The sequence below is a fragment of the Aquila chrysaetos genome, chromosome 16, assembly GCF_900496995.4.
Source record: "Aquila chrysaetos chrysaetos chromosome 16, bAquChr1.4, whole genome shotgun sequence".
NCBI lineage: Eukaryota > Metazoa > Chordata > Aves > Accipitriformes > Accipitridae > Aquila > Aquila chrysaetos.
In genome coordinates, this window is record NC_044019.1 from 23,506,787 (window position 1) to 23,532,989 (window position 26,203).

General features: G+C 41.1%; 1 protein-coding gene across 1 annotated transcript in view; it reads left to right on the plus strand.

Moving 5' to 3' along the window:
- The window catches only part of LGR4 (leucine rich repeat containing G protein-coupled receptor 4), an 85,235-nt gene that overhangs the window by 25,842 nt on the left and 33,190 nt on the right, over window positions 1-26,203 (plus strand). Inside the window, exons 2-3 of the mRNA XM_030039349.2 lie at window positions 9,496-9,567; window positions 24,949-25,020. Of these exons, the coding sequence (XP_029895209.1) occupies window positions 9,496-9,567; window positions 24,949-25,020 (144 nt within the window). The remainder of the gene's footprint in view (window positions 1-9,495; window positions 9,568-24,948; window positions 25,021-26,203) is intronic.

The following is a 26,203-nucleotide window of genomic DNA, read 5'->3' on the forward strand; positions in this document are numbered from 1 at the left end:
CCACAGAAAAGTGGATGGAAACACTGCATGTAAGCTGCTTGCGTAGCTGTTAGAGCGTAATTTCTTTTCACCGCTACCAAATGGAGTGAACCTGCACATCTAGCAAATGAGAAACTGTCAGAACAGTCTCCTGTCCTGTTTCCCTGTTACAAACAAACCAAAGGAAAAATTAAGGTAATTCATTTGTTTCGAAAAGGACATGGTGGGTAGTAGCTGGGCATAGCACACGAGAGCAGCATTGGGCAGCTGGAGGGGGCTCCAGGCTCTGCTGGTGACTTTGGGCAGGTTACTTCACCTCTGTGTGCCTCTTTTCCCGTCCACGCTGTTTGTCTTGTCCATTTAAGCAGCAAACTCTTGGTGAGGAGTGTCTCCAGCTGTGTATTTGTACAGCGCCAATCACGTTGACATGTTGAACTAGGGCCCTTAGCTTCTTGATGCAATACAAACAACAGATGATAAGACGCTGTGCTCATTAGAGAGATAGCATGGGTGCTTAGGAAATGGCAAGTGTATTTGCTGGGTGGGAATGTAACCTGTGTCTTATTCAGCCAGTCACAGCAGATGTTGACTAAGGTTTTAATTATTTGGGTATTTCCTTTCTTACAAGAATGTTTCCTAGAAGAAGAGGAAACACGCTCATAAATGAAAAAATGGCATGGCTGATAGGCTTTTTGTGACTGCAAAATGGGCTGTGAATACAGAACAGGTTTCTGTGCTTTTTAAGTGTTGGAGGTCTCTGTGATCATGTCAGAGGCAGTAGGGCCATACTTAAGATTGTTGGGGAGAGATGGAATCGCAAGGAGAGAAATCTACGTTAATGCAAAAAATGGTTTCAAACCTTCCGTTTTGTTTTATCATTAACAACTTTGTTCGTGTTAAAAGGAACGGTAGATGAAGATCAGGAGGAGAAAAACATGATGGGGCACGGCAGTAAGGATTGGAGGATGTGGGATAGTTAATACTGCAGAGTCCTGGCTGTTGGCGTCCCCAGAGGTGCCCTCGAGCTGGGCCCTTCCCGCTGGGAGTTGGGCACTGGCAGTTGTGCAGACCTTGTCAGAAATCGGGAGAATGTAAATTTTAAATAAAATACCAGTCTAATATATTGGGGTATTGGTGTGCTATTACCATGTAAATGTTAGCTAATAGTATAGGCTGAGGTAGCCAAACCTTGCAGTAATAGATATAGGTAGTATATAAAAGGTAAGAAATTAATTACTCAGCATATTACTTTAACTTGTTTTTAAACTCAAACACCAATGCAAGTTTAAACACTTTCCAAGTGTAAGCTCCTCTGTAAACATCATCTTTCCTTTGCCTGATATTTGTTTGCCTCCTGTTCATGATTTCTAGCTGCTGAGGTTGGCATGTCTGCATGTAACACATATCCTTGAATTTTAGCTACGCTCATTGGATTCACAGTGCAGGCAATTACCGTTCAAAGCAGTAGTTGTGAGGTGGTGCTTCTGGAAGAGAATTGTTCGCTTCTTGTGATCAGGAAGATAAAGTAAAACAAACAAGAAAACCCCAAACCCCAAACTTTTTTTCTTTTTAATGGAATGAATTTAATTAGGATTTCCTTGTTGATCCTCTAGGCTTTCCATACTTCCATTACATACCGAATTTGATTAAGACATGGGACAGTATTAATGCAAACTCATTTACTCTGTCCCTTCAGTGGTTTTATGTTAATCCTGAAGAAACTGGCGAAAAGGGGGAGTAAGTCTAAATCAGGGGTGTAATTCAGCTCCTGGTCTCCCCTGGGACTGGCTGCTAAGGTGTGTGATTTGGCTGAAAATTACGTTGGTTTTCATCATGTGAGCGTGTTCCTACAAGGAGTTAGGCACCGAATGTGTTTCTTCAAGACCGTAGCACCACAGTGCAACTTAGATTGGTCTAACCTTGAGTCTCCCTGATTTCTCCTCTTCTGCTCTGCCTCTCCCTTCTGCCACACCAGGCAGTTCTCCTGGTTAATGCAGATGAGACCTGGACCAAATTTGAAGCACTGACCATTGCCATACAGCTACATATAGTTCTGTCTTTTTTTTTTTTTTTTCTCCCCCCTGGATAATCAGCAAATAATTGTTGGTCTGGTATACTAAGAAAAATATCTGCTGCTTTGTCTTGTTGATCTTCACTGACATTAACATAATCGGGACATTATCCACATATCAATGGTCCCAGTGGTAATGGGTGGCTAATTGTTGAGTATTTTCCAGCCTCATGTTGACTTGCATTTGCAATAACCTGGCTTATTTAATGTAGTTTCTAAAAATATTAACAGCTCCAGCTTTGCCTAGTACTACTGAAGCTAGATCAGGGTTACTACCTGGGGAATTTTACATAAGATTAAGACCTTTTACCTAATGGTTTTGTACAGGTAGGTAGGAGGGCTTTATTCAAATATAGATAGCTCTGCCTAAATCATTTTGTAAGTGTTATAATTAAATAACTCAGTGGCAGAGGGCCCAGACCTTGGAAAAGACTGAATGGAGCCTACAGTATTACATGCTATTATCTATCAGCAAACAGGTTAAGCTTGCTCAGAGGGAGTATTTTACAGGATTTTAAAGGTGCCTTGTTGAAACATGATCTTCTTCCCTTCAACAAACACTCCTCCCTCCCTCCCTCTCCCTCTCCCTCTCTCTCATATTCTCTCTTCCCCTTCCCTTCTAAACTTCACAAAAGATAGAGGTTAGGTGGAGAGCCAAAAAGCAGTTAGCTATTAATGAAGTGCAGGGGAGCACAGGGGAGTATTTTGATTTTATTTTTAAAGCAGTCAATCTCGATTGGGTTTGGCTGAGATCTGATTTTCCTTTTCCGTAGCTAGATATTTCATGTTTTTCCAGCTTAGGATCTTTTTTACGAAGTGGAGTATTTTAAGTCGTTAGCATGCCTTCAGATGCAGTGCATGAATGTGGTGGGAAGGGGCGCGTGCCCCCAGTTCAGTGCAGATCCATGTGTTGATAGCCGAGGCTGCAATGCAGGATAGAAAGCGTAGGACCGGCATCTCCTAAGAGTTTTAGGAGACAGGCCGGCACACCAGAGCTGGGTAGCGAGGAAGGTTTCTTTGCCTAAAATGTGCAAACCTTTTGGCTGGGGAGATGCAGTGGAGAACGGTAGGTATTGTCAAAAAAAAAAAAAAAAAAAAAAGGCTGTTGCAGCTAAATGTCCCTCAGTTCAGAGAGACTGGCATCATTTTCCTTTTCAATGCCCATCAGTTATTGTAGGCTGTTAGCTTTCATTCTCTGCCTATATCTTGGGCTAATTTATTTATCATTTTTGCCTGTCCTTTCTGTAGCCCTCTACAGGAAGCCTGTGTTTCCCATTTTGTGGTCCCTCTTTGTTGTTGCAGCTTTTCTTCTCGTGCAAGAATTATCGTCCCCCTCCTCCGATTCCATTGTCTCTAGTCAGCTGGCCTTTCTAGCCAGAATCCCGCTCTGGCAATCGATAAGAAAGACGTTTAGGATAAATCTAACAAGGGTCAGGCTACTTTATGGTAGAGGCAGTACTTGAAAATGAGAGAGAAAGCTATCTGTGCCCTGCAGGAGACGCTGTGACATGCTGTGCATTTTAGCTAATTCTCTTTTGCATGGTACCACTGATAAAAGCTGTGACTGAATCCACTTTCTAAAGATAATGAAGAGTTTCTGTTTTTTTAAAATGAGAGAGAATTAGCGAGTTGCCATTCAAGATATGAAGTATTTCTGCTCATCCTGAAGTCTGGGGAAGTTTGACTCTGGTTAGTGGTAGAATAAAGAATCCTTAAAACAAAAAAACGTCCAAAATGTTCCATCAGGAACTGAAATTCTTGCACAGAAGGAGTATAATAAAAAAGTTTAAGTGCATTACATTGCCTAATTCACGTTTCTGAAATCTCCACTGCTGGTTGCTTTGAGAGTAGTTTAAATCGCCTGCTTTATGCAGAGAGGAGATGCGGTGCTTTGTGTTTTTTACTGTGTCCAACAAAGGTGCTTTCCTCTTCCAAGTTAATTTATCTCACTTGATGCCTATTTTCAACAGAGGGAGGTTTTCATAGCTCTTGGCATCCTTGCTGGTTAGTATATGTACAAGTATTTTTAAAGACTTTAAAGTGTTTCTGTGTTAGGTGAAAGCAGGGGACTTTGCTAAACTAAGCTGGAAATAAAGATTAAAGCAGTTGTCAGCATATCCTGAAGGGATCTACTGAAGCAGGCTGAAGACAGCAAATGACTGCTGGAGTACCATGGCCTGATTTTTCACCTTTGGCCTGTAAAAATTAGTCTCTGCAGTACCTGGCGTGGTGAAATAACATTTTCAGTAAGTTTCTTCAAGCTACTTGTTTTAGTTGTTTGCGGGTTTTTTTTTGGTGGGGGATTTTTGTTTTTGTTTTGTTGTTGTTGTTGTTTTTCTTTTCTGTAGTACCTTCCTGGAAGAAGGACAAAACTTCTGACCGAGTGTGGGAGCCTTACTTATTGTTCAAAACTGCAGCCACGGCACCAATAGCACTGTAGGAGGGAGCATGGTTGTGTTTATATTCTGGCGTTAAATCTCTTCTACCTGAAATGGCGAAACTAATTGTAACTGTAAGGCTGTGATTCATGTTATCCCCGAGATGCAGCCTCTTCTTGCTAAAGAGGTTACCACCTTTGGCTGCTCATCATTTTAGTTTCGATGCCAGCTCCTTGCCTGATCACGCCCTGACGTGCCTCGGTTAAAGTTGGTTAGCGAGTGAAGATTTACCCTGGCTGCTTAGTACAGATAAGCCCGGTTAATGGCTGACTGCTGAAAGGTGCGGGTCTGCCCCGGCTTCTCCTTCGTTTTCCTGACAGATCCACGGGCAGGAATCTTTTCCCTCTTAAAGCTGTTGTGTCCGTTTTGCACATCCCAGGGAAGACACCGCAAATAGAAGCATGGGGCTGAGTTTAGTTTCAGGACAGAGCTGTAGGTTGCTGGGGCTGACAGATGATACCGTGAAGTGACGAAAGAACAAGAAATTTAAGATAAGCCTTTCAGACACAGAGTGTGAACTTCAGCATGCCAGTAAAGTTTAGGGCAAGCGTGGAGGTTTTCTGGTGTTCTGCTTTGTTTGTTGTTGTTCTGTTTTGTTTGGTGGCAATTGAGAGGTTTGTAGGTGTTGTGCTGTTTTTCGGGGACCTATGTCTGGATGTAATAACCCAAACCAGAATGGGTCCTTCAGCGTAGTCCTGCTGAAATGGGGCATTAGGCAGCTGCTGACGTGATCCTTCTGTTGTGCGATAGCATCGTTCCCGTGGACGCTAGCTAGAGGTTGGGAAAGTACTCTTAGGTATTCGTTTTGTTCATTCTTAGAACTTTATTTTATATATTAGGACCTGAAAAGAGCTCTGGGCTCGTAGGCCCGAGGCCTTTCTAGTAAAGGTGGAGGAACGGGTGGAGTAGGGCAGCTTCTCAGTGGAAATTTCTTTGACGTATCCGAGGCCTGTACTAATATTTTATCTTTATTACATGGACAGCTTCCTTGATTCTGCATAGACTAACTTGTTTTTTGAAAGTTTAGGAATAGTAAAATGAATGTTTTCTAAAATACGAGCTATTTTTGGTTTGGGCAGTGGTTTTGGGGGGAATATTTGCCATTATTTTGTCATAATATATGGTGCTAGTCTGTTTTTGTTGTAATTCTTCTAGAAAGCATGTGTGATTTAAAAGTATCTTCCAAATTAACTGGGAAAAAGTCTTAGAGAGCAGTTACTAAGTCATCTAATTTTAGTGATATGGGTGTTTGCTAATATTGTTTGTAAATTCTTGCGTTGAAGCTTGTGAACTACTTAATATTTTATTACCAGCAAATAGTTCCCATGAACTGATTCTTTGAGGATATTCTGTAGAGTGAAATGAAAAGAAAATTAAAACCCAAGTGTCTGATGTTGGCTTCTACAATTCCTTGTGGTTTTTCCCTTCTATATTGGTTGCTTTTTTGCTGATAGCGCAGTTCAGGTAAGATTAGTGTGTTTTCACCTTCTCATCTCCTACGTTGAAACTTAATTTTTTTCTAGCAGTTTTTCAAACTGTGATTTACCCAAGTCTGTTGATTGGTGAGGCACTGGCAATCAGTTTGTGATTTCTGCAGCAAAACTGCTTTTACATGATGTTTTTAATTAAACAAAAATTGATTTAAAACTTAAACTTTGAAAGTTGGTGGCTTGATGTTCACCAAAGTCTGCGAATCAGTGCTATAAAGATTGGCTTATTTACTGAGTAGGAGTTATTATCCCATGTAATGAAGGCAAATACAGAAACTTTGTAATAATTGCAGCTTTTTAACAAGGTGTCATGATAAGCAGTCCCTGAAGGTTCACATGATAATGCTGAAGACAGAATTGTATTGTGTCTTTTTGCCTGTTTTAGTTATAAATGCAGTTTTGCTGAAAATAAATTTCAGTAGAATTTGTGGATATTGATGATGCTTCTCAAATCTTCATTACTAAGGTGTTCTGTTTTGTGCTTACATCCGAAGAGTCTACTCCCCATATTAAAATTGTAGATGCCAACGCTTGGAGCTACAGGCAAAAAACATTCTTTGCTAATTTCAGATCCCAGAGAAAGCTGGAATTACGTAGAATTTGGATGTCAGCCATACTGTATGTCTACATGGTTTCCATTGACTTCGTGTAGGATTGCCTATGACACTTCTGAAAATCAGGCTTTATAGGTCTGGAAACTTCCAAGAGCATTGCTTTCAGATGGATGTGATTTCTTACTGCTTCTGTCCTAAGGAGCTATCACGTAGTGCAACAAATGTGGTTGCAGTCAAAATCCTTGACCAAGTGATGTATGGCCATTCATAAAGTGCTTTCTGATGATATGTACTGTTGACTTATTTTTACTACCACCGTTTAATACGGTATATACGATAATAGGGTTTTATATTACCTGGACAGTCTTTTGAGAGAGTTGTGAGTTTCTTGCATGGGTTACTATTTCTTAGGACTCATGTAGGGTCTCCACTCCCTTCTTACCCTTCTGCCCTATTCATAAACGCTTCCCAGTTGATACTGGAAGGGGACGTGTAGTCGTCTGGAAAGGACTAGCCTGGATGTGTGAAATGCATGTATTCATGACAACTTGAAAAATGTATATGGGGGGTAGGGAGAATAAAAGTTGCAGTCTCCCGTGGAGCAGACAGCTGATGATTCATGTATCTGATACTTTTATTTACTTTCCTGCACAAGAAGAAAAATGTCCCCTGCAGCAACTGCAGCATCTCACGGTACCCAAGCTGCTGCTGAGACACAAAGCACCTCTTAAAGCACGCCGGCTGTAGAGTTCAGAAATAAATCATCTCCAGTTCAGCTCCTTCTGGAGCTTAGTGAAGGAGTCTGTTGTGCCATAGTGGATTTTCTTGGTCTTCTGTCACAATTGGGTTTGTTTTGTATGTGCTGAACCTTATTCTGATCTCCATTGCTCTTGAGTTACGTTAGTATACTCTTAACAGCTGCTGAGGAATAACTCTTGGTTTACACTGGGATATGAGGAATGAAGTTTTGGCCTGCTATTTAATAAACACTTAGTGTAAAGGAACAATTGCATCTAGATTTAATGTAAGAGCGTAGTGTTCATGTCAGTGGTGGCTGGGGGGCTGTGCTGCTCAGTCAGGGGCAGCAGACCAGTTGCCAGTTACTTGTTAATGTCAACATAAATTCACTGACATCAGTTGACATTGTCAACTGCTGTGGGGAAAAAAATTTTATTTTTTTTTTTCCCCGGTAAGTATGGGGTTTTTTTATGTAGTGCATTCTGTTGTCAGTATAAATAAGGAAACTTTTTAAAATGAGCTATGTTAGACATTATGATGTGGCAACTGGAGGAATAACATGGGCAGTCTTTTTGCAAAAAGTGGTGTAATTAGGTGCTGCAACATTTTTGGTAGGTTGTATGGTACTGACATGGCATTCGGTTCGTCACAGCATGAAAGAAGGCACAAATGTCCCAAGACACCATTTCCTCAGGAGGAGCACCAACCCCTCCGCATGCTCCTTGCTCCCCTTAGGGGTCTGTCCCTGAACCTCCTAAGGTCAGCACTGAGTGCTGTCATGGGTGGGAGCCATGGAAGATATCCTGAACGTGAAACTTTATAACTTCTCAATGGGGTGGTTTTTGCTGCTACAAAATAGTTCTTCAGGGATTTGTCCCTTCCAGTATAACAAGAAGAGTCTAAATTGACCTTTCTCTTCCTCATCAGAAGAAGCGATAATTCCAGTTGAGGCAGATGTTTGAAAACCAGTGGTGGCTATGGATGGGCTAAGAACGTCTGCCCGAGCAGTAGGCAAGGGCTGGTACTTTACACTGAGGTCGAGCTTTTTAGGTGGCAAACAAAATTTGTTGCCCTGCATACGGTCACCAGACCTTCAGATCTTCATGCAGGAGCTTCAGCAGTACTTGTTGACTACCAGTGAAATGGAAGGGGTGGTTTGGTTTTGTTTGCTTTTTACCCGAAATATGCGGGGAGGTGGCACATAGATGCTAGAGAACAATGTGTGGAAGACAGCAAGCAGAAGGAAGTTGAGAGGGCTGTACTAACGAGTCTCATTGAATTGCTTGTTAAACTACGTATTTAAAAAAAAAAAAAAAAGGGCAGTAACCAAGTGGAAAGTAAGAACTTGGGTTATGTCATGAATTGTTAGGCAGTTACTAGTTTAATTGTCAAACTGAATTGTTTTTGTGCTACTTTTACTCGTATTGAGTAATAACTTGCTTTAGGACTGGATTATCTGTGATGGTTATGTAGGTGTGAACTGAGGTGATGGCACCAAGTTTGCCACTTACTGCTCCTTTGGAAAGAAAAAAGCTGAACAGGTCTGCATACCTATCATGTAAGCACTTGCTGCTGGCCTGTCTCTGTTCATGGACTGAGAATGAAATCTGCTTAAAACTATTACCTCGAGGACTTCTATAGGTTTTGTAGGAAAAAAATGACTGTGGTAGAGCTAGGACATGTTTCTGCTATTCTTGTCAGTTGTTCCAGAAGCTGTGTTTGCCAGAAGCTCTTTATTAAGTCCCAATGCATGTATTCTTTTTTTTTTTAAAGACATTATGGGATGAAAATTTACGTGGTGGGTGGTCACAATTTTTTTTTTTATTTTTTCATATGCTGTGGTTTTAGAGCAGTCTTAATCGTCTGTGTTAAAATTGTATGCATGTGTAAGTTGGTAAAAATTAGTACTGAGGTTAACAGTACCATAGAGCCTCTTCCATACAGGCATACTCTGTAGTTTCACTGTAATTTTTTTGCTTGGAGGTGTCAGAAAACATTTTATCAACTTTCCATGATAGAGTTCTTTGCTGCATCTGGATTCTCAAACTACTCTGCTTTGAAAGTTTAGCATGCAAATTTCTAGGAAGAGATATTACTGTGTGATGCTAGAATACTTTTTTTTCTGCTCTCATACCATCTGATTGGGCTTTCTTTTTATCCTCCTTTTCCTAGAGTGTAAAAATCCCTTGCTGTTTATTGATAAATCTCTATTTCTTCTTCTCCAGGGATATCAGCATGAATAACATCACAAGGCTCCCAGAAGATGCGTTCAAGAACTTTCCCTACTTGGAAGAGCTGTAAGTATTTCACATACGTTAAAGTTTTGCTACAACATCAGATGGCTGCGTAAAGTAGAAGGTGGGTGGGGAGATAGTGTTGAGTAGAGCTGCAAACAGAGAAAGCAATTACACTTAAAAAAAAAATCCTGTACATGTTTGGAAACCGGAACAGTAAATGCTACTTACAAGGGACTTTTTACGGTAATTATTTTAATCATGGCTAGAGTGATGACACATACTAATTACAGTGTTATCCAAAGATAACATGAGAGGTGTGTAATTACCATTGTTTCCAAAGGAGCTACAGTATAGCAGTTGCATAAGTTCCATAAAATATATGTTGTTTCATTTACTGAGCAGCTTGCTTCCATTGCCCCTGTAGGCTGCAAATGCAGTGCTCAAAAGCCCATCCTGACTTGCATCAGAAATTCAAGTTCTGTGGTACAGGGCTTCTTGTTCTTAGTTTCTCTGGCGGAAATTCTCTAGTTCCCATCTCCCTCTTGTCCCACTCTCTTTTAAGCTTTTTTTTTTTTTTTTTTTTTTTAGCTTTTACTTATGTAATACTTGCACTTCTGAATCCTTGAGCTGCACTAAGGCTCATGTGCCTAGTGTTTTGCTGAACTGAAGTCTTAACTGACATGCCTTTGCAAAGTAAAGCACCCTTTCACAGCATAGCCCTAAATTAGATTGGATTTCAGAGTCAATAAACAGGGAGAAGGCTTTGACTTTCAATTACTACTTCAGTAAGTACTATTATGTGACAAGTGACTTCTGTGTGCCTTAGTTTCCTTATCTATGAAGAGAGGGTAATGGTTCAACCTTTGCCAGAGAGCGTTGAGAACTTCCAGTAATAAGCAATAGATAAGACAAAACCACTGCAATTTGCTTTGCTTCTCTTGCATTTTCAATGTCAAAGTAGCATTTCTTATATCAAAGAGCATTTAAAATACAAAGTAAGGCTGTCCTAATTTGTGACTTGGACTAGACTGGAACTATGAATGCTGCGTTGAGAGATTTTTCAATAAATGCACTTTAGGGAAAGAACAGCTCATTTCCCCAAAGAGACAAACCCTTATGAAGTAGGGAAGCATTCTTCCGACTTTATGGATGAGGAAACTGAAGCAAAGGAAGCAAGCCATTTGTGGAGGGCAACAGGATAAATTAACCCCATAGCAAAACTGCAGATAAAGCCCAGAACCTTTTGACTCTGGTTATCTGCTATAACCAATACAACCGCTGCACCTCACTGGAACAAAGTTACTGAGAAATTGATAAGAGTTGGATCACTTGCTCCTGAAGAAAGGCTTGTGTTCCTGAAAGCTTCTCTGGATTTTCCTCCTTGCACTCCAGCTACGCTGGTTGGTCCAATAAGGTGTTCTACCTCTCCTTACAATTTTGGTGTCTCTCATATCCTGATGATGTAGCAGCTGCCGTTGCTAATACACTTAAATAACTCCATCTTCCCTGGTTCTTAAGTAGTTTTGACTCAGGTCAGTACAATTATGAAGTGCAGTTGAACTTATTTATGTCAGATGAATTGTGTGTGATATCTTATTTCATGCTTAACAGGTTCTGTTGATTCCCTCTGACTTTAGGTATTGCTTAAATTTGCGATATAGTTGAGAATACCTTGTGAAGGAAAGTAGATTTACCAGGACTTCAGATGGTGCATGTGTGTAATTGACACAATTTAAGAAGGGCTCTGTGGCATGAGTAGTCAATTTAAAACAAACAAACAAAAAAATTAGAGGCCTGGGAAGGCTTGCTTGGCTCAGAGTATATACTAGCCAACATTCCCTTTGTGCTTTATAATATGTGCTGCTGTATGTCTGTATGCTTTGTTAGACTATATTAGTAGTCCATTTTTTTCCAAATTCTTTATAGTCATATTTCACACCAAAAGTTGGGAAAAAAAAAAAAAAGAACAATTCAGTTTTCCCAGCTTCGGATGACTGTGGGAGACTTCATTTTTTCCCTATAAGTAATTAAGCAATAAAACCTAACTGGTGGGTGTGCATATTGTGTAACTTCCTTAAACCCTGGGGTGTGTCAGGAGGTAAAGAGAAAAGGCAGAGCCTTCAGCCATCATCTATTGTGCTTATTGCCTAAGAGCCATTTGCTTATGTGTACCTCATTGTCCCCCTAAATTCCAGCATTTCAGATTGCAAAAAAACAGGCTAGCATTAAGCTCAGAATTATATGTGAACACCCAGAAGCTTTAAATCATTCCTAGCACGCTTAGTTGATATGTTAAAGCAACTTCTGGGGAAAAAAAAAAAAAACCAAAACCAACCCAAACCCCAACAACTTTACAGTAAAAATGATACTTGCTGAATGTTTGAACATAGTCAAATCAATCGTAATTCCTTAGTACAATATAAGAAACCCCCATAACTTTAATTTCATGTTCAAGTTACCTCCTATAGCTGCAGAGGTAGGACAATCTCCAGAAAGATTAAAAAGAAAAACTCCAATTCACCAGCTGTCACAGATGCAGAAAGACAGGAGATCGACCGTGAGAGCAGAGCCATAAGTAGACAGTACCTGTATACAGTACTTCTCAGTTGAAAACCATTAACTGAGACTTGGAAGTTGTTAGTAATGTTCTGCAGCAGCAGCCTGCTTTGAATTTGCAGCAGAGGCTCTGGCCATGCCCACCAGCAGTGAAATGAGGAAGGTTTCTTCCTTTTCTTTAGAGACCTGGGTATGGTCATCCATGCACAAGTCAAATCCAGGTTCCCTTGCTTCAGTTCATGTTCTTCCTAGAGGGAATACAGTAAAGTAGATTCAAACAAAAGCAGCTTCTGTCCTTAATAGAAATGACCAGCACCAGACATGATGCATTTTTAATTCTGCCCATTCCTTCTTTTTGGGACAGGGTACAGAATTTTTTTGGTCTTTATTTTTGCTGGTAATGGACAGAAAAAACGAAACTGTCGTACTTGCCACTGTACAACCACAATTTTCCCTCTCCACTCTAAGATGATTTTCAAACTTTCTTCCTGGCTTTTATTTATAGTTGAACAGATGCAAATTCTGACTGCCAGGCACTAGCAAAGCTGCCTTTTCAGCACAGAAACCTGGGTGTGAGTCTCCACGCCAAAGAAAGAGAGACAGAGTTAAAGCAAAGTGGTGTTGAAATCTGTGCTAGAAGTGACTTTTACATCTAGAACTTTTCCCGAGAACTACACATCTAAAGCAAAGGAAAATCCCACAAACTAATGGCAATGCAGTAAGTACCCACACCATCATGGACTCTAGTAGCTCTTTGTCCAGAAGACAGCCCCAGACACCTTTCTCTTTATACCGTGCTTTAGCCCTGCCATTTGTCAAATTCTCTGGGCGATTAGCCCCTGACACAGTTAATTAATATTGCAAAATAGTATCACAGAATTTAATTGAATGTAAATGGGAGGCAATTAGATGTATTGTGTAGGCAACTGAGTCTTACGCAGTGCACTTACGGAGAGGATGGGATTAAAAGATGCAGTAGGAGCCATTTAAAATGGGGGTTGTCGTTTCCTTAATGCAGTGAGTTATTTGGGAGTCTGGAGAGACTTCAGAGGATCATTTTCCGAATCCTAAAATGAACGCTAGCAAATAAAAGCGAAAGAAGCAGCGTACCAAACTTGTAAAAGCTGGCTGCTCGATTAAAAGGTGCCTTCTACGTCACCCAAGGGGGAGCAACCTGGGTGCTTCGATGTAGGCATCCCATGCCATTTTTAGATGTGCTGGGTTATCCGAGACACCCGTACAAGGCTGGCAGATCGGATGCAGATGGGAGACGGATGGCTGCCTGGAATGGCAGTTGGGGCCAGGTGGATGAGGACATCTGAAATGGCACTAAATGGCCGTGTTCAGGGGACTGACTCCCCTGCGAAGTATCAAATTTGCAGGTACGGTCTGAGTTTTTGTACCTTTGAGATAGTGTTTTACCTATTACTCAGAGGTACAAGCAAAGGAGTTCCAGCTTGTCCGTGGGCAGAATCTGCACGTTGGGTTATGTGCTCCACGTGCCCCGGTTCACAGCCTCATCGTACGTGTCGCTGCATAGCGCGCTTATCATATGTCTGTAGGATTCTTGCACTATTTATAAATGTTATAAAAATTCTCTATCTCTGTGTAACCGATACCCATCTGGAAGTAATTTGCAAATGATTGAAACGGCAATGGTCAGAGTCAGCGAGGAGCAGACCACCAAGGGTTTTGCCACAGCAGTTAATGAAGTGTATTCTCCAGAAAATGTTAATGTAAATACGCTGCAGCCCTGAACTCGATATGGAAACTAAAAATCCTTGAAGAACTTGGCCACAGTTTTCCAACCACACCTTAAAGTATTTATAGAAAGCTAGAAGAGGGAAATATAGTTAGATAATGCAGTGTTTTTAGAAAGCAGAAACCATTTTCCAGTGTGGATTTTTAACTGGAAGAGCCAGGCTGTGTTATGTTTTGATGCTCTTCTGAATGGTTGCAGTTCCTTCTAATATTTAAAGTTCTCTAAAGTAGTCTGGAAGATTTTAACTATGTGATTTCCATTCACTATATTTGTGAATGATCTGCTGGATTAATTAAAAGGGCACTCTCTCATCCAGGAAGGCAAATCAAAATTATTTTTATTCTTGGCCAGTTTTCTAGTCTGGCTTCAGAAACTTGAACCGCTTGACTAAAACAAGTCTCCTTGACTTAATGACTTTTTAACCTTGTTTTGATTTCCACTCTTAACCCTTTAAAATGCTGTCGTCTTATTTGCCCTGCACTGGCGGGTAAGGTTTAGAAGGTAAGGTTTTGACTGACTGGCTGCTGGTCCGTGTGAGAGGCAGCAGGCAGGCAGAGGACAGCAAGCTGTCCTGCTGTCTGTCCGTAGGTTGCCTGTTACACGAGCACACGGTTATCTGAACGGGAGCACCGGTCACCTCCCAGCCAGTCAGCCTCGGGGCAGGGCTCTGACCTCCAGCAAGGGTTAGGGAAGGACGCTCTCTGACTTTCGTGGTTTTGAAGACCATATCGTGCCCAGTAATGCTGCAAGGAAAACAGTCCCTCCTGAAAGCACCAAGAGACAGCAGTGCTTGATTACCTTCCAGATGTGTGCTGATGCCAAGGTCTGTTGTCAAGGTCTGTTGTGTTTCTGGTTTTTGTTCATACATGATATGAAACGGTCTCTCTTCTGTGACACTACCTTCAGATTTTTTTTTTTTATCAGTCAAGGGCAAAACTTTATTAAGGTTTTTATTTAATGGCTGGTGAAAATGGTTAGGGAAATAAAGTGATAAAAGGAAGGTTTAGATCAATAAAAGTTTTCTCTTTTCTGAAAGACAATGCTAATCTGCTTTTTGAGAGATGAATAAACAGCGAGTGAGAGACAGCACATGTGCAACTAATTTTTCAGGAAAAGAAATAGTACAACTGAGAATTTGCTTGACTGTTTAATTATATCGATGCTGATTACAGCACTAAGAGGTCTTGCTTAAACATCTCAAACCCCTCTCCCCCCCTCAGCCAGAGTCTCTGAACATGGCTTTTAATTGACAAAGTATATCTTAAGAACATAAGGATTAATTAAAATGCATACTGGCAGTGAAAATGAGGTGTTTTTGCCATAAGGTTGTAATCAGGAAGTATCTGCAAGGGAAACGTCTAGAGTTATTTTTCCTCTTGACTGCAGCTGAAGATGACCACCTGGCTGAAATGTCACAGCTGCTTGCTTTTGTAGTATCTATTTCAGTGTGTAATTTAGATGGTCCCCTTCCTTCTAATTTCTGCATCAGCACCAAGTTGTATTATCCCTGGGGAGGGAGGGGGTGTGTCTATCTTTTTTATTACTTCGGTTTTATGAATAAGGCATGTCTTGGAGTTCTGCCAAGGCCACCAGGGCTGAGCTGCTAGTTTGGGATGCAGCGTCTTTCCTCACCTGGTTGTGGAACATTTGGTGGGAGGATGTTTTTTGTCCTTCAGTGCTAGGTCTTTTAAAGTAGTATTTTCAAGGTAGCGTGCAAATTTTGACGAGATGGCGCAATTCCTCTCCCTTTCATAAATGTGAGTAGTCCCAGGATTTGTAGCGGGAAGCTGGAGACGAAGGGCTTGTTTCGAGTAGAAAAGGTAAGGGTGAATCTTCATGAGAAAAGCTCTCCCGATGCCTTGCGTTAGCAGACATGTGGTAACTGAAGCTGTGGTTAAACATCCTCTTGTGAAACTCGCTGGTACAATTGGAGACGTTACCACCCCATATCTGTCCATTCAGCCCCACCGGCAGAGACGGAGGAACGAGCCGAGAGCTCTCTTCAGCTGCTTTGTTATAAAGGCAGCCAGTGTAGACGTCCTCTGTTGGTATTTCAAAAATAGCCAGCTGACGTTGGCTTGGAAGCCGATGAGTGCTCTTCATCCATCTGCCAGCTCCGAATATTTGAACAGCTGGAGGAGGTAATTTCCTCAGTTGCTTCAGCTTGAATTCCAAGAGGTAAAGCTCTAATGAAGAAAATGCAAGGTGTAGGTTTCACGTGTGGTAGCAAGTTAAGAGCCTAAGCTTCGACTTGATCAGCTAGCATACATTAGATACGTTTGCTGCCTTATGTGCGCCGGAGCTTTAGAAAATGCGTCGGCATGTTGTAACTTGCACCTTCAAATTCTAGTCAAGACAAACCTTTAGGCAAAGACTCCCAAGTAGAATTAACCACAGTCAGCTAAGATATTTTTAAACATCACCTACTTGGTCTGCACTAGATGCTAAATGATGTTTAAAAACACGTTGGCCAACCTGTGTTTAATTAATGTTTTCTTATCTATGCGAGTCCTAAATCAGTTTGATTCTGGATGAGTTTCAATCCTGCTGATACAAGAATAATATTTCTGTAGCTTAGAAGGTTCTTGCCGTGCTTAACAGTTGCATATTTTTCCCGTTTGTGGGGACAGATGCTAGTAGGTTGAGTAAATTCCATTGTTTTCAGAAGATGAGGAAGTTTCTTTCCAGTTTCTGTTTCTACATGTTAATTTCAAAAGTTGGCATGGTTGTGTATAAGGATCCCAAGACTGGTTATTCTGCTGCAAGTACTTTTAGAGGGAAACGCAACTTTTTCCATATCTGTTGTCTTAGAGTCTCAGTGTTCAGCATTATTTTCACATGCGCACGCACACAGAAGCTGGCTTAGCTAAATGGCCTGGAGGCTGAACTTTGCGGTGTTACGCTTCAAGACCCGTCTTACGAGCCTGAATTTATTACGCTGCCTGAGCTGCCGGGTTGGGGCTGTCTGAACATATAAACCAGATAAGAAACTTCTGGAGGCCGAGCAGTGGCCTCGGAAGCTCTCAGGCTGGGTCTCTCCAGGTAGAGTCCCCCAGACAGCGCTCGTTCCCTGCAGTCCACCTCCTCCTTTTGGTTTCAGGAGTTGGAGCGTGGACAAAAGACGTACATGTGCGAGTGAGCAGGTAGCCAGTTCCAGGCTCAAGCCTCCAGAAGAGTCACATGTAGCTCTGCAACTTCGATAGTCAGACAGAAAAGCAGAAAAAACAAATCCTATACGTTGGAGGTAAATGTGTTTTCCCCGTACTCTTGAGAAAGTAATTGAGTGCATTCTGTCATCGTAGTGTCGTGGTATGACATTGTATGTTACCATAAGAAGACACGGTGAGGAATTAAGTCATTCTTTTACCTCCTTTCCTCCCCTGCTCTTGGGTGGTTGTATTTTGGTATATTTTTTGTGAGTACTGAGGTGCTCTTACCTAATTAGCATTGGCAGATCTTATCTTGGCACAGAAGTAGTAACCAGTACTCATGTGAAGTTCTTTTCCTGCCCTTCCTATATAAAAGTAAAATTCTAGATGATTCTGATAAAATATTTGCTTTTTTTTCAGCTGGTAGAAAGTTAACAGTTGACCTAAATCTGAAACAAAGAATCATATTGAAAATTACTCCCACTTCTCTAAGGTCATTCATTGTGGAGGTGTCTACAAAACCTGGGTCTTATATTTACCCAGTATGTATCTGAAGTGGTTAGAAAACGGGTAACAAAATTTTAATTGCCAAATATATGTAGATTTAATCCACTTCCACGTTTTGCAGTGTCACTTGCCAGATGCATAGGCATTCATAAGATCTCATGCCTGGAAAGACAATAATTGCCAGGGCAAGAGACAGGCTGTATGGACAGATCGAAGCAACTTTGAGGATTTACTGTCTCAACAGTCATTTTTTCGCCCTCTCGCGTCTAACCATTAACGTATTTCATGATCCTGGAAACCTTCAGAGCACCCAAATAGCACTATCTGCTAAAAGCACGAATCTGTAGTTGATTCAGTTGTTGCATCCCTGTTGATCAAAACCAGGCTTGGTTACTTCCATCTCTGTGTCTCTGCTTTACAGACTAGGTAAGTGAAATGTATTTATAGCTAGGAAGGAGTGTGTTGATGCCGCAAGAGCTCCTGTCAGTTCAGCGTAGCAGCCCATCTGCTGATCCGCGCGGGCAGCGGAGAGCCTGTCTCCCTCCTGTGCCGCTGTCTGTGCTGGCCCATGATGAAGTCGGTATCAAATCCACAGATCCCTCTCAGAGTGTCGGAGTCCTCTGAACTGGAGCTGTCAACCACAAATCCCCCCCTGCTTTCTCAGCAGCCGGTCCGCTGCTGTGGAAGTCATTCTTATAGCACAGCTAAGTGCCTCCGATCTCTCAGCATCCACGGTGAAAAGGAGAAGTTAAAATTAGATGTGGCTTTTTGAGGGGAGAGCAAAAAGAAATAAAATCCTGAAAGCCACCCACCTCCCCCCTACTCTGCCACTGAAGTATTTTAAGTTTGGGCATCATGGTGGAGGAACATGGAATATCTGTCTCGGGTAGCTCCTTGAGTAAACACAGTGGCATCTGTAATGATTGCTGTTTGTGCAGTGAGAAGTTAGAGGGAAATAGAAATCCAGAGTGGCAGAACCTGGATCAGCATATGCAGACTCACCCGAGTGCCTTCAAGGCAAAGGTCTGCCTGGCCTATGGTAGAGCAAAGGAGAGTTATCACGACACAGTGCAAGATGTGCAAAGGCAATTAGGGAGAAGGTGCATTTTATAAAATGTATTCTGCTTTCTGCTTTAGAGGTGAGAGGAATCAAAGTTGCTTACTGCAACAACTTGTCACTACTGCTGTAGACTAGGTGTTAGCAATTTTCAAGACAATGGGATGTAGATGCTTATTTCTAAGACATGTCTGTGATAGAAAATTTGTGCAAACTTCTGGTTTTTGCTGGAGAATACTATTTGGGACTCCAAAGACAGCTTGCTTCAACAGCTCGTGTTGTGTAACGGTTGTTTTAGGTCATACGTGTTTCCTTCAGTGCATGTATGTTGTAGCCTGTGCGCTCTACTTCAAGGAGGTCTTGCCCAAGTACAGATATTGCTTGCAAATTGAATGATAGAGCATATTTTGCGTGGATGGGAATGCTTGCTTTTTTCAAAATCCATCATAATTTATTTTCCAGTTAACAAGAAAAAAATATAATTATAAATATTTTTTTGACAGTCCATGAAACGCAGTATCATAGAGCCATGTTTTGTCTTGCAGAGGGTGATGGTGACTCTTGCTGACGATGTAACAGTAGAACATATGGACAGGCTTTGACTTCTTTTAATCAAATCAGTTTAGTTTACTTAGACATTTTAAATTTTTAGACCAGGAATGCATTTTGAAAACAAGCTATTACCTTGAAGTTCAGTATAATTTTGAGAAGGCTGTAAAAGCTAGAAAGAGAAGGTTCAGGATGAGAAGTGCCTACTCATCTGGATGGGGTGGGTGCAGTTTCAGTGATGGTTGTAGTTACAGGCTTCCTTTTTCAGTCCTGAAGTGTCTTGGCTTACATACTCACGATTTTATAAATAGCGGTTGAGGCTGTATAATGCTGAAACTGCTGCAAGAAAAGGAGAAGGGGACAAATGCGTTTTCCATTAGCAGCAGCGGAATAAAGTATCCATTTAGTTATGCTAAATTGGCGTGGAAGAATTGGGAGCAATCTGTAGGTTATTGATTGGCTTCACAGCAGTGCAGCAGGCTGCAGCTGACAAAAGTCCCAAAGGGGCTGTTTGCTAATCACAGATAAGCAAAGCGATGTTTAGTCCGGCAATATAGCTTCCATTTACCAGTCCGTCCGCTTCTGCAGCTGCGCGGCTTGGGTAGGAGCTGTCTGTACAGGTGTGTGCCCTCGCCAGGCAGGGGATCTCTGCACAGGGGGAGCAGCGAGCCCCTGGTATTTTGCTGCAGATGTCTGTGCCTCTTGTGTGAAGCTTCAAGCCTCGATGAATAGGTTGTAGCACATAACTATGCATCATCTGTTAAGAAAACTGGATTCTATTCCAAAATGGCTGCTTTTCTGGAATAAGTGGAACCTGAAGCTCTTTTCTTAAGTTTGAGAAAATTTAATCCATGATACCCAGCAAGTGTGTCTATAAGGCACTTTCAAAGATTACTTCTTTTGCAGGAGAACCTGAAGTAAAATTCAAGTTTGCGTGGGAAGCATGAAGAACCCTGAAAAAGTTGATGTTAGGCACAGGCATGTAAGGATGGCAGAATAGTTTGATGTAAGACAGCAAAAAAGTAAAGAAATTGCAGAAGTGCAAGTGGGGAAGCAGCGGAATATTTTCAAATGGGATGAAAATAGGTAGATAAAAGTTGGAGAGCTAAAATAAGATGTTGAGTGGGTGGAGGGGCAGTGATGGACCATCTGTAAGGGACGCAGAAGGTTCAGCCTTGACTGGATCTTGAAATAGGAGTCTTGGGTCTACCAGAAAGCAGGTAGTGTAGAAATAAAAATAATGAATCAGGTGATTTATTATGACATGTCAGGATTGCTGTCTGTGTCAGTATTTGAATTTTCAGTGAGGAAGTAAGGTTACAGTTGATCCATGGAAGAAGTAGTAGCCAATGTATTGTTATCACAGACAAGACGGACAGATAAGGTTAGGAAGATCCCAGAATACCACCAAAGGAAAAAAAGCCACAGCAAAACCACTTTGTGTATGTGCAGGAGATCTTCAGAAGGACAGGAGGAGACCTAATTCTTTGCTTAAGTAACCTGAGGTTCACCACCATCTGGGATGCAAGGCAAGCAGAGAGGTTTCCAAGAAGTTTGTATTGCATCCTGTCAAAATGAGAGTGATGGTTTTAATTGTTACAGACAAAAATGTATCCCTGGGACATCCTCCCTGATTTTGGAGTGACACTAGTGATTAACTTGGCTTGGTTAACATGCAGCCGGGTTGCCAGACTCATAATTGCAGAAGTTTTAATTTCCCAAAAGAGAGAAAACAGTCTTTGCTTTCAGAAGAGTTTCAGTGCAGGAAGCTATGCTTGCTGTATGCTCTGGGAATGAGATACCATGGAAGATTATTCCCTAGCCAGATTGTATCCTGATTTCTGTAATAACAACAAGGTGTCCTCTACGTCTGGAGATCATTTATTCTGTCCCTTAAAATAATGACTAGAGGGTGTTGCTCACCTACATATGACAGGATAGCAGAAGTATTTTGTACTCCATATGTCCTACTCTATTATCCTGCTATGCTGAAATTGATTTTGTCTATTTGAATTTGCAGAAATTTTGTCCCACTGAAACACTCTTTATTTTTATTTTTAAGTAAAAATAGAGGCCTACAATTTTTGATACCAAGCAATTACAAGGAGAGATTGGCAACCTAGAAGAAAGATACTGGTGTGGTCACACATTACAACTGTGATTCCACTGCAGAAGCCTCCAAGGTGTAACTCGGCTGGGCTAATTCAGGATACCTGCAGTCCTGGGCAGAGTTTCCAAACAAGGGGAGTCATGATCAAGTTAGCAGGAAAACTCTTGGTCAGTGTGATACGCGTTTACACCCTGCTTCAGATGATGCCTGCTGCTGTGCCTGTGTACCTTGAGAAGTAAAAGACAGCAAATTGAGTTTTTGCGGCCTATAGCATAGCAGGGCACTTAGAGTCATCTATTAAATTGAGTCTTTGCTGTCTTTGTGGATTAATCTGTTTTACAGTCCTCTGCCTTTCGGAAGAAGAGCTCTAACGGTGATGTGCCTTGACTCACTAACTGTAGAAGGACTTTCAGCCCAGGTCTCTGAGACTCTTTCCGCTCAAAATGAAGGGAAGGATGGGTACTCAGCTCTCGACAGCATTAATGTCGGGCTGCCTTCGGGTAGCTTCGTAGCTGTGTGGAGTTGTCCCACCATGGGCTGGTCCCAAGCAGGTCGGTGAGTCTTGTTGCAAGGAGATGAAGCTTCCTTCTTTTCTGTTGTGCTGGAGTTTGGGGCTTGGTAAAGCTGTGATTTTCCTTAGCCCATTTACCATGTGTGCGGGCGAGACAGAAAGAGAGAAACGGAGGTGCTTTTTAAGTATCTAATTGTTTTAAACGTTGTATTTGAAAATCTGGATGTGACTGTTTTTGAGCATGCTGAAAGGAGGTAACGTGGAAAACCTGACTGGACGATTTCGGTCACATCTTAATTTATATGCTGTACATGCACTATATTATATGCTATTAATTTTTCATTTCTCTCTTTAAAATGAGCCTGGTTATGTAAAGAGAAATCTTTCCATCCTCCCAGCTCCTGCATGCTGCAGCAGAGGGAAGCATGTTGAGAGCGGCGTACGATACGTTGGTCTTTGCCTGCTGGAGAGCTGCAGTTGAAACCTCTGAATGAGCAGCCACGTTCCCCAAGGCTAGGACATGAATGATAAATGTATATTTGGCAATCTGATTAGTAAAGCCTTTGCACACTTGGCTAGTTGTATCCTGTTTCCTGGAAGGCTGCCAGATGGAGGAGAAACGGAAATGTAATGGATTGCAAGGCTTTTTTCTGTTGGTTGGTTGCAAAAAAGGCTGAATAAACAGGAGTTGCCTTGAGGTAGGCGAAGTCTTGCTATTTGAAGTCACGCAAGCCTTGCTCTGGCTCAGCTGTATTTTGTTTCCAGTGCTCTGTAGGTTGTGTTAGTGACACTCAGTGAGGTTGGGGGAGGCTATTGCAACTGGATTTAGTTTAGCTTTTTTAAAACAAATCATAATCCCCAGCCTCTTTGGGCGGAGGGAGAAGTTCCAGCAGATGCCTGACGAGCCGCACACCAGCCCGTTTAATGGGGATCCTCGGCAGAGCTGCAGCCAGAGCTGCCTGACACACATGTACCAGGGCTGCCGCTTCTTGAAGCGTGCGGTAGGTAATCAACATCAACTAGTAGTGTTTGAGTGCCAAAATAATTCGGTGCTACAGACTCAGTTGAATTTCGATTGATTTAAGGATTTCTATTTTGATGTTTTGAACACTTTTTTAAAAAAACACATGTGTTCTGCAGATCACTGGCTCTCTGGTATAGAGACCCAGCATGTTTCATCAACATTTTTTTCTGTTTACAGTGAACTTCTTAGGAAATTTTTAAAAAGAAAGCCGTGAAATATTGCAAACCTCCCTCCATGTCCCCCCAGATAAAGTTAAAGCAGTTGATTTGGGTAGCTACTGACAACAAAATGAATTTTACGGGAGTGTTTAGTTGCCATCTGGAATTTTGCATTCATGTTAAAAATTCAAAGTATTTGAAAAATCATGTCACAGCTCTGAAATCCTGAGGTTGTTTGCAGACAGGAGATTTCAAGAATAAGTATACGTTGATTCTTTTGATTTTTCTTCTGGTCTCAGAGCCGTTTGGTTATACACAAGACACGCAGACAAACTTTTCTCAGCAGTCAGAAGTCTTTTTTTTTTTTTTTTGAAGACAGAAGAAGCTGAGATTTAAGCATGCTTGTAATGATGTCAGAGCCATAGCTATGGCGATTGCGGTGTGCATGAGAATACAAGGACTAAATACCAAGATCTACTTTAATGAACGATAGTAACACAGTTTTCTAAAATCGAGTAGTATCCGCTGCTGCTGTCACCTTCCTGTTCACGAGAAGCCGTCCTCTTCTCCCTTCGTTTATAAATAAAACCATCTACCTTTGACAAATGGATTTGATAAACATAACTAGCCTTCTCTCTATCAGGCAGCATTTTATTAAGTCATTAATTCTGTTGCAAGCAGATTTATGTAGGCATCAAATGCTTTGGGTAATCTCTTTTATGTAGTTAGAAGTAGAGACCAAGATAAAAAAGTAATAACTTTGCTATGTTCTGGCAAGCTGATACTTCAGATGATGCTCTTGTTATTTCCTTCGTTTGCCTCTGAAATAATATTTTCCCCTTAGTGTGTCTGGCTTGCTTCACAGTGCCCTGTAACAGCAGAGGTGGGTTTTGATATCTTGTAACCTTTGTTAAAGCCCATTGACTATTTTTTAATTATTAACACTTACAGCATTGTACATAGTATTTCCACTGGATGATTTCATTGTACAGCCTTCTCCAATGTTGCCTTTGCTTAGCTTGGATATGAAACCAAGTCTGAAAGCGAATACTTTGGCTGAAATGATGGCATCTTTTGGCAGCTGTGGATTACCAGGTGTTCCGCATTATTGTCTTTTACCCTTAATAAAATACCTTGTGTCACAACTATTAGCAGCTCAACAAAGGTTGGACCACACAGGGTCTGCTGGTCAGGATAGAGGTAAAAAGGTTGAAGAAAAAAAGGAGTGGGGGAAGGGGGAATGAGCTATGTGGAAGCAGCTGTTTTGGCTGCTGTTTCTGCTTTCCTGCTTTGTGTTCTGCAGTGTCTCCTGTATTTATTACTTTCAATATCATGGTGGTTTTCACAATTTACTTTGTGTTAGTGTCTAGCAGTCCAAGTTTGAAACTGGCCACATCTTGAGAGAGAGTGAGTATGGCTGAGGATCCTGTTCCCTTTCTCCCTCCCCCAAAACAGTTTTCTTTCCTGAAAAGTTTGTCCAAATAGCTGACCAAAAAGATGAAATATTACCAAGATTACGTCTTGGTAATGTCAGCAGGCGTCCTGTCAATTGTCAGCACTGTGAATGTACCGCCTGCTTGCGAGTATCGTCTTCACATTTGGGATTCTCATAGAAACTTTTCCCTGCCTTGTGCTAGCATCCAGCTATTTTTACTTAACTGCATAGTTTCTTTAGAAACTGCTGTATAGATTAAAAACACATGGGTACCAGAGCATGGTTCAGCAGAGCAATGCTGAAAGCCAGAGGATTGTGTTAATGGTTGGTAAATGCACATTTCAAATGCAGTACCGTAAGAAGATTCTTTATCATTCTGGGGTGTGTTTTTTCTGGCATGTTTGCAAAAGTATATCCACGAAGCCGAGTAGCGCATTCTCGCCGTTAAAAATGTGCAATGACTAAAATAACTGTTGCAGACTTCGAAGGTCGTGAATATGGCTTAATCAAATGCAAAATGCATAATTGCTTGCAAAATTTGATGTATCGGTGATTTTCCTTGTTAGATGGTTGTAGAAGTACTGTATTTTGTGACTGAAATTATTATTGCAATTTTTTTCCAGGCGACTGGCTGGCAATGACCTTTCTTTTATCCATCCAAAGGCCTTGTCTGGGTTGAAAGAACTCAAAGTTCTGTAAGTAATCGGGTTTTAGAGCTTCATAGCTAGCTGCATGCTTTCTTAGTGCACGGCCAGCCTGTTTACTGGTAGGCTGGAGGAAATTTTTTTGTCCCCCTCCCCAGTTATAGCTCTCTTGCCTTTTTTCTTTTTTTTTTTTTTTTTTTTTAACAAAGCCTGCTATAAGTGGTGATGATGAGCAGTGAACTTGACTAAACTCTAATTACTGTGTTTAATTAGAACACTTAGTTGCTTCTGAAGTATATTTTGTAGCAGAAGAATCCTAAGAAAAGGAAAAATCCTAAAAAGGACATGTAAAGCTTTTTGTCGTTCTCTACTTTCTCAGTTTACTCCATCAGGTGCCCCAACATTATCAGGTAGTACTAGTATTTACAAAGATTTAAAATACTGTTGACCTTTCAATTGTCCGCTACCAGTGATAGAAATAATTTCTATAGTTTGATGCTTTTATAGGTGAAAATGATTTACTATTAGAAAAAAAAGTTTTAATTAAAAAAAAAAATTAGAATTGTGGGCCCCGTTTCCCATACCCTGTTTTCCTTTTCTGAGATAAGAATAGCCATTTCAAATGTTTTTCCATAGCGAAGGATAAAAAGAGCTTTCTGTTGTTAGGGGTTTTAAAAACCTGTACCCAGAAATTGTAGCATTTATGCTGATGTAAATATTTCCAATTGCTAGTAGGGTAATAGTTAATTAAACAGATATTTAAAATGAATAGTGGGAAAGGACCTTGAGGTTGTAAAGAAAGAAGCATGAACAGACAGCACAAGCAGGGTACAGGTTAGGAAACTGCCCATCTGCAATACTACTTAATATGATGTTTTGTAAATTGAACGCAGGGTGTCAAAGCTCTTGAATGTATCTCCGTCAGGATCCTCAACACCGGAGGTGCCTGAAATTCTAGCAGTTCTTGAAAACTTTGGGACTTCAATGTTAATTAACAGTTAACTTGTGCACTCACATTTTACGCCAGTATGCACCAAAATCCAATAAGATTTTATAATGTGTGAGATCTCAGTTATTTACATTCTCTGTATAAAAGAACTCATCATGCAATAATATGTTGTCCCAGAAGAGAAGTTCTTAAAAAAACCCCAGTATAACTTAATTCAGCTTGGCTCTAGTTTCATTCTGTGTCTTTTTAATGTTGTGCCCAGAGGTGTTTTGTTGTGAACACACT